Source organism: Megalopta genalis, chromosome 11 (genome assembly GCF_051020955.1).
Source record: "Megalopta genalis isolate 19385.01 chromosome 11, iyMegGena1_principal, whole genome shotgun sequence".
Taxonomy (NCBI): domain Eukaryota; kingdom Metazoa; phylum Arthropoda; class Insecta; order Hymenoptera; family Halictidae; genus Megalopta; species Megalopta genalis.
In genome coordinates this window covers 1,717,115-1,725,723 of record NC_135023.1, presented here as the reverse complement: position 1 = coordinate 1,725,723, position 8,609 = coordinate 1,717,115, and the positions used below count along the sequence as shown (strand labels likewise).

The window sequence follows — 8,609 nt, the reverse complement described above, 5'->3', positions numbered from 1 at the left end:
AAGAAGAACAACAAAGGAGAAGAAAACAACTAAACCGAGAAACGAAAAAAATTAATAAATTTGGTACGTTGTATAAACATAGTACGCCTGAGTCGAAAATATTGGCAGATATTTCAACTTTTTATTCGATATGTAAAAATTATGTACACAACAATGCCATATGCTCGATCGGCAATTTGTACGATGCGCGAGGCGCTAAGATCGCTCGTGTCGCAAATCCTACGACGAACGATGACGCGGCCACCAAACTGTACGTCGATCGCGTTTCAAAGATAGGCGACGATACAGTCACGTCATCGCTTCACGAGTACATGCAGAATAATGCGATGTGCTTCTCAACGGAATCGTACACAGCTCGAAACAAGAGGATCAAACATTTGGCGGAACCGCTTCAAAACGATGACGCGGCCACTAGATCGTACGTTGACGATGTATCGAAAAAAGGCGACGACGAGCTTCGTAGAAAAATAATAGCTAACGAAAAAATGACAAAGGGTGTCGAACAGGCCGGTGTAAAATACAAGTCCGAACTCATGGATAAAATAACGGCTAATGAAAAAATGACGAAGGGTGTCGAACAGACCGGTGTAAAATACAAGTCTGAACTCATGGATAAAATAACGGCTAACGAAAAGTTGGCGAAGGATGCCAAACAGACTAGCCTAAAATGCAAGTCCGAACTCGTGGGTAAAATAACGGCTAGCGAAAAGTTGGCGAAGGATGCCAAACAGACTAGCCTAAAATGCATTCCGAACTCGTGGGTAAAATAACGGCTAGCGAAAAGTTGGCGAAGGATGCCAAACAGACTAGTGCGAAGTGGAAATCCGAACTCGTGGGTAAAATAACGGCTAACGAAAAGTTGGCGAAGGATGCTAAACAGACTAGTGCGAAATGGAAATCCGAACTCGTGGGTAAAATAACGGCTAACGAAAAGTTGGCGAAGGATGCCAAAGAGACTAGTGCGAAATGGAAATCCGAACTCATGGATAAAATAACGGCTAACGAGAAACTAACGAAAGATATGGAGCAGACTAATGAAAAATGGAGGAATAAAGTGCTGGCTAAAATATATAATTTTCAATACGACAGTGATCAGAAAATTAAATCAATTGATTCAGATAACGATGAAATTAATGTGAAAATTGATAACGTATTTTCGGTATTGGAGCAAAAGGTTGAAGCGTTAAAACAGAATATGAAAGATGAAACGGACAGCTCAATCGGTAACCAACTACAAATCTTTGAGGAAAGTTTTCGTGGTAAAATGAAGAAATTAGTTGCCGAGGAATGCCTCAAGTTCTATAAATAACATGCTTTTGCAACGATTGCATCATTTTTGCTGGTGATTACGGTGGTAAAACATCGATTGTCGAAAGAAATTGGAGCAGCAGCAGCAGCAACGATGCGTAACAGCAGCAGCAGTAAGAAATCATCGTCTCGTGATTCGCTAAAGCAGACTATTCAAGACATCGTTGCGAATATAGACACGACACATGAACATCACAAGGACAATTCAATCAACACGAAGAGTTTCAATAGATTTATGTTCGATCTGATAAATACGATAAGAAAATACGTTCTACACGTATCGGACGAGAATGACGAGTTCGATGCATTGGGTCTACCTATAGAAAGTATAAAAGTTCCTATTAACACGAAGAAGTATGTCGACAACATTATCAACGAGAGGGCGGTAATTTTGAACAGTGACAACGAATTTTTCGATGCAAAATCTCGAATTATTCGATATTTGGCAACTCCGGTTTTCGCCAGCGACTCGGCAACAAAAAGTTACGTTGACGACGCGATCGATTCGTTGAAAAAAACATTTACGTACGACCTGTATGAAACTATCGACGATGTTCACTCGATGAAACGCGCGGTCGAAACTCTCCAAAAATTCGTGACAAACGACGAATCCAATCACGAGAATCTGAAGAAACATGTTAAAACGTGCATCGAGCAGAATAATAAAAGTATCAATGAAAAGCTACGTCAAAGATTTGTCGAGCTCGAGGATAAGTTGTTCGAAATAATGAAAGCTGAGGGTATCGTGGATCGAGAAAAATTGAATGCCGTTGTGAAATTTGCTGGCAACATCGAGCACAAACTTGCAAGTGTGGAACACAAAGTTAACAGCAACTGGCCGAAAAAGATTGATAACCTTGAAAATCACATATCAAATAAAATCCGCAACTTGGAGGAAATTACGAGCACTGGCAAAGCGAATCAGGGAAAGTTGGCGCAACTTGAATTACTCGTAGACGAACTGCAAAATAAATTTACAGTAGGCGGTTTTGAAACTGGCAAGGAATTGGATGAGAGGTTCGAAAGGCTTAATACTGCTATGTACAAGAGATTACTCGAGCTGACTGGAGAAGGGAACATAGTCGCGAAATTCGAACAGTTACATAAATCTTTATTAGAGAAATTTACCGAAATATACGGACAAATGCGACGTATCGAAGAACAGCAGCAATACAGTGTGCGCGTCGCTTTCGAGGAATTGGATTCTCGTATGAGACTTCGTTTCAGAGACTTGTTGACTGTAGCGGTAGCAGCAACCACAGAAGAGATTCCGATAACGCAAAAAACGTCAATAGCTGAAAAGTCCATCGATAACGCAAAAGAGGACGCGACAGCGATCGAAAAAACTCTGAGAACGCAAGGATAATTAAATTAGCGTATCTTAATTTCAAGCGATCGCAGATTCATCGATAACGCAAAAGAGAGCGCGGCAGCGGTCAACGCAAGGATAATTAAATTAGCGTATCTTAATTTCGAGCGACCGCAGACTGACAAGGCGAAATCATGAGCGGCGATAAAGTGAACTTGGTGAATGAACTGCATGCTCCGGCGAGACGTTACTTCCGACGGAGGCGAGTGGTTACGCGAGGACTCGACGATCTCTGGCAAGCTGATATCGTTGAAGTTCAACCGTACGCAAGAGAGAATCGAAGACATCGATATATTCTTACGATAATCGATACATTCAGCAAGTATGCCTGGGCCGTTCCTTTAAAAAGCAAAAATGCTGACGATGTGTGCAAAGCTTTCGCGTCGGTGTTGAAAAAAGATGGCCGAATACCGAACAATTTGCAAACCGATATGGGGAAAGAATTCTACAATAAAGATTTTCAAGAATATCTGAAGAAACGTAACATCAACCACTATTCCACATTCAGCACTATGAAAGCGTCCATAGTCGAACGATTCAATCGTACATTGAAGAACAACATGTGGAAATTTTTCTCGTTGAGCAGAAAATATCGTTGGATCGACGAGCTACCCACGTTGATTAAGGACTACAATAATCAAAAACATCGCACCATTCGTATGCGACCTGCAAACGTGAATCATAAAAATGAGAAGTATCTTTTATCTACCGTGTACAGCAACGTCAAGATCGCCGGTCCTGCGAAATTCAAAGTTGGCGACTATGTGCGCATCAGCAAGTTCAAAACCGTATTCGACAAAGGATACACACCGAACTGGTCAACGGAAGTATTTAAGATCGCGACGGTGAAACGAACGAACCCCGTCACGTATCTTTTGGTTGATTTGCAGAACAAACCTATCGCTGGAGGATTTTACGAATACGAGATACGCGCTACCAAATATGCCGACGTGTATTTAGTAGAAAAAGTATTGCGTCGAAAAGGAAATGAAATATATGTGAAATGGTTGGGGCTGGATTCGTCACATAACTCTTGGATAAAGAAATCATCTGTACTTTAATTGTATAATGTAATGTTTATTTTTGTTTCTCTAATAAACATGAAAAAATACATAAATGCTTTTTACATTAATACTAATTAATTCCCCCCACACGCACACAAGTTCAACGATTCGCTTTCGATACGATTAGATCTAAACATAAAGCTAACAATTCGCAATCGATCAGACAATTTCGTTCGAACAATTCGTTTGTAAAAATTACGGTCGCATAATTCTGCTCGTTATTGGAGTTTTTTACAATGTCAACGAGCTTCGCTAATCTATCCTGAATTTCTGGAATATTTTCTAATAACCATGAATACATATGATCCATACATAACTCTAATTTGTACAAATTATCCATCGTCTCTTTCGTAACATAAATCGATGCTTGAGAATCGAACAACTTGATTAGACTCATTCCATTAAAATTAACAATTTGTAACGATAAAGTCTCATCAATTTGTTTTTCCTTCTTGTCCGCGTCGAAGTAATTGTGAATATAATCTCTAGTTTTCACCAGCAGTTTCCACGTAGCCATTGAAAAAGAAATCTCTGTTCCACGATTGTCCCCCAAGACAAACTCGACGCGCAAATTTTCATCCACGCGTACACAAATTTCAAGGAACTTGAAATAATTGCCGGCTATGGAGTATCTTCTACCCAAGATTCGTGCGTTGCGCGGTATCTGCAACTGCTTCTGCTGCGACTGGGGTTGCGACTGTTGAAACGACCGTATCATCGAAATGGAGTATCTATAAAAGAAATAACATACAATATTTTTTTTCTTCTTTCATAAAAGGAACATTTTATTCCCTTCAAACTTTCTTTTACTTACCCATAATTTTTATAATCGTTGTGAGATCCATTTTTATGTAAAAAATTATTGGTTTGATTTGACATTGTGAATATTATAATACTGAAGAACAACTGCGCTATAAGAAAGTAATCTGTAGAACGCACTACTCGCTGTACGCAATGCCAAATGCTTATATATACAATTCCCCTACCATTTTCCCCCCTTCTTACACGCAAGATAACAATACAAGGAGCGTATACGCACCTTTTCCGCTTACAAATAAAAGTGAACACGCGCGCGCGCAACACGGGATTCGAAACATCGATGAAATTATATAACCACTTTTATTTTTTCTAACTCCCCCCCACTCCCTCTCCCTCCTGCCTCCCCCTCTCCCCCTTTCGCGATTTTATAATGTTCCCAAGGAAGGGTTTCGATCGAATTGTTTAAAATGTATCGTTTATCATCGTATGGACTCAATGCTAATTTACTCTGTGATACTGAATACACTTGATGTTGTATAGACATTATCAATTTAACGCAAACTGATTTTTCTAAATGATCGTGAAGGCATGCTAAGTAGTCGTCGAAAGTTATATTTTTAATCGTCACGTTAGTCTTAATTCCTTTAATCTTTTTTACATCGTCTTTGTCTTGTACCCGAATAGCATACATTTTCGAGCGAAGACCCACAAACTCTGTCATGATTTTACCTCCGTTCTCGTCCTTCATTAATCCTAATACTTTATTATTCGCGATCGAAACGCCGTACACGTTATTTCTGTCATAATTGGAAGTATCGTATCGGTGAATGTCACGTTTTATCATCTCGTACGCGTCGTCGCAAATAATCTGATAAATTAAACTGTCCGTATCCGTGTACAAAATCCTGCATCTTTCTTGAAAATTTGGAAGCATGTAGCCATAATGAAAATCATACAAATGTAATTTAGATATGTCCAACACTGACATGCCTATGTAAATAGGTTTATAAAATTTAATAGAAAGCTGGTTCATTTGAACTGCGACAAAATCCTCGGAGAATACAGTACAGCTATGGAAATTTGGTCGAGCTATTAAACGCCCAGCACCGTATCGACCGCTCCATCGCGAGAGCAACTTTACGTTTACATGATTTCGAACGTTTTCCATCGTTTTTCCAAACACTGCATTGTTCATCAGTTTGAACAGATTCTTCGAGAAGTCATTGTTTGCGTTGGCGCGCAACCTCGTATTTAAATCTATGTAACGGCGTAACCAACATGATTGTTCAAACTTCAGTATCCGATGAATTTTCTTTAATTTTAAATTATACCTCAAACATTGCTGGAGGTATCGATAATGGAGAACGTAACGATTCTTATGGCTAAGCGTTGTCAACAGTTTCTTTTGCAACGCCCCAACCTCGTGAATCGGGCAAAATGGAAGATCCGCGTGAGCATCATGAATTTCCTGAGGATACTCTAAGTCGACCTCTAAAATGTACCCGACGGGACTGTCGATCGGCACGGAATCGATGTTGAAATTACTCGTATCGTCAACCCATTGGAAACCCCTGTGCGGCAAAGGCTGCGACATGGCCCAGCCATACAAATTATTAACATCGAAATACATCAGATAGCTGGACGGTTCGGCCGAATCGTACGTCGACATATACTTGTTATTCGCGCGCGCGTAACGATGCGAACATTGACTCAACCCACCTCGTATTCCCCGCTCCACGAACAAAAGCATGTCAACGTCGGTGAACAATTCCAACTTGATCTTCGTCAATTTTAGCATCGCGTCCCACGCGAAACCGGGCAACGTATAATAGTGCGCTGGATCGAGTTTATAATTCTCGAGCGACTTTTCGCGAAAATTTTCAAACACGTCGGCCAACAACAACACATCCAATTTCAAGTACAAGTCGCTGTACTGTCCTAACGTTTGTATACCGAAACGTGACCAAACTTCGTTCGCGTGACAATAGTCGACGTCGGATATCTCGCTGTCGCATAACTGATTATAAAATGCTTCGCGCGGTGGTAAACAAGTGTCGCTTAATTTGTCATAGGTCGATACATAGTCGTATGGGAAAACGCCTTTCCTGGTTAGAAGATGAAAATCATCGTTCGAAAGACGATTGAATTGGCTCCTCACGATATGCAAGTCGCTCTTGTCCAAGTACGACGACAACTTGTCCAGACTCGAATTCAAGAACTTGAACGAATCGATGAATCGAAACTTTATGCAATTCTTCCACGATTTTTTGATCGCATCTTTATTCCTCTTACTGTTTCGTGAAAGAAATGTACTTCTCTTTCGTCAGCGGTAACGCATCTATTTTACCTTCAAACGCGTTTGCCAATTCTTTGATGAAAAAGTGTGCGTCGTAGCCGGACAAATTGTGAAAAACCACCGGTATCACGTACGAGGATTGATAGCTCAGATTGCAACGGCTGTGCGCCGGATCCCGATACGCACCTGTGAAATGACAATGATCATGCACTCGCACGTCGTCATTACCGAGTGGTTCTTCGCACACGTGACAATACGTGGCGGTACGAAAAGTTGAGATTTGCGCGGCGGTCAACGGAGCCATTGGAACCGTTCGATCAAACACCGGCTGCAATTTACAGCTCAACTCGTACAACTTCGATGCAAACCATGTGATACAACCTTTCTCATCACGATAAGTCTGATACTCGCTCAACGAACTGTCGTATCGGCAATGGAGGTAGTAGCCTACGCTGAAGGCATGGTGATGTTGATATCTACAGTAAGCTCCATGACCTTGATCTTCCTGTTTCTCCAGCAGGCATTCCAAGTCTGCGTAGATAACGAACGGTGTCGGTTCCTTGTACGCATAATTCTTGAACTTCAGCCATTTATCGTCTTCCGTCGGAAGTTTTAAAGCACATTCGTTCATTCGACTGCAGTCGATCTCGTGAATGCCCAATTTTTCCTGCGATTTGAAATACTGTAGACACCTGACAAAAAAAAACATAATTTTTTATTTTAGTTTTTCTCGCCCACCACCACCACCACCACCACCATCATCCAGAAGAAAGAAAAAAATTTACATGTGTGGATCTGAGTGCTGCGTGCTGATCTGAGATGAAACCAGACGAGATAAATTCCTAATACACAGATAATGATTGCGCAAGTTTTCGGAGTCGTGTATGAGCAGCAAATTTACATGTTTCTCCCGCTTCCTTGAGGTCAAATGCAACGTCCGACATCTTTCTTGTTCCCCTCCTCACTCGAACACGTTCACGGAAACGTCATTCGCTTTTTCGAACTTTGGTATGTCCTTGAACAACATCGGCAATTGGAATCCCTCGGTGTGGAGCACATCGCTGTAATGCGGATAGGATGATGTGCGATTCAAATTATTTTTAGCTGGATATAGGCTTGCCACCACTGCCCAATAGAAACATGCATTATCGTCGTCACTGTACACATTGAAGACTGCTTTCTTTAATTGCACTGTTCGAGGTACGGATACCTGACAACCTGCTTGTAACGGTTGATATTTGTTGGAATTCACCATCAAATGCAGGATCTTCGATAACGCCCATCCACTGTCTCGTTCTTGAAACTCTTCTATCGATGTCAAAAGCGTTGGCACAACATCTTTCGCATACCAGCGACGTAGATTCGACGAATGAAAGAGCGCGACGTTTCGCGTGCTAAAACTTTTCACCGAAACCTCGTCGCGCAGCACAAATTCCGCCTCCAATACTACGTTCACTTTTAACGACAAATGAACGTTCAAAAGTTCTGTAATACGATTCGTAACTATTCGCTTCGCGTGTTGCAAGAAATTACGTGGATCGACATGCTCGACGTTGATCACAACGCCGGTCGATATACGATTCTTAAACGCTGACTCGATGTTCTCCCAACGAAGAGTCGATAATCTCGCGCCAACGTTTCCATACAAACCACTACCAACGCGTGATGAAAACCGATGATCTAACGAGACCTTCAAAGTTTTCATACGACACATGATCGACAGCAAACTCGATTTTACACCTATGGATGCTTCGTTTCTTTTCACAATGTTCATATATTTCCTACACCATTGTAAACATTCAATACATGATTT

At 41.1% G+C, this 8,609-nt stretch overlaps 2 protein-coding genes across 2 annotated transcripts; both read right to left on the bottom strand.

Moving 5' to 3' along the window:
- Nucleotides 1-3,732: 3,732 nt before the first annotated feature.
- On the bottom strand, nucleotides 3,733-4,772 carry LOC143260256 (uncharacterized). The gene is made up of 2 exons (XM_076525170.1): nucleotides 4,556-4,772; nucleotides 3,733-4,472 (listed from the first exon to the last, which is right to left on the bottom strand). Exons 1-2 carry the CDS (start codon nucleotides 4,618-4,620, stop codon nucleotides 3,842-3,844), a joined length of 696 nt encoding a protein of 231 aa, XP_076381285.1. The 5' UTR covers nucleotides 4,621-4,772; the 3' UTR covers nucleotides 3,733-3,841.
- Nucleotides 4,773-4,998: 226 nt separating this feature from the next.
- Nucleotides 4,999-7,427, bottom strand: LOC143260287 (uncharacterized). The gene is made up of 5 exons (XM_076525296.1): nucleotides 7,025-7,427; nucleotides 6,864-6,982; nucleotides 5,457-6,718; nucleotides 5,159-5,297; nucleotides 4,999-5,016 (listed from the first exon to the last, which is right to left on the bottom strand). Exons 1-5 carry the CDS (start codon nucleotides 7,425-7,427, stop codon nucleotides 4,999-5,001), a joined length of 1,941 nt encoding a protein of 646 aa, XP_076381411.1.
- Nucleotides 7,428-8,609: the final 1,182 nt, after the last annotated feature.

Bases quoted from the DNA above. Each gene is read 5' to 3' on its own strand.
- LOC143260256 (XM_076525170.1), bottom strand. From the start codon at position 4,620: ATGTCAAATCAAACCAATAATTTTTTACATAAAAATGGATCTCACAAC. The intron at 4,473-4,555 runs GTAAGTAAAAGA...TTTCTTTTATAG, and splicing joins AACGATTATAAAAATTATGG to ATACTCCATTTCGATGATAC.
- LOC143260287 (XM_076525296.1), bottom strand. From the start codon at position 7,427: ATGAACGAATGTGCTTTAAAACTTCCGACGGAAGACGATAAATGGCTG. The intron at 6,719-6,863 runs GCAAACGCGTTT...GATTCGTTCAAG, and splicing joins ACTTTTTCATCAAAGAATTG to TTCTTGAATTCGAGTCTGGA. The intron at 5,298-5,456 runs GTATGATTTTCA...CAATTATGACAG, and splicing joins GACATATCTAAATTACATTT to AAATAACGTGTACGGCGTTT.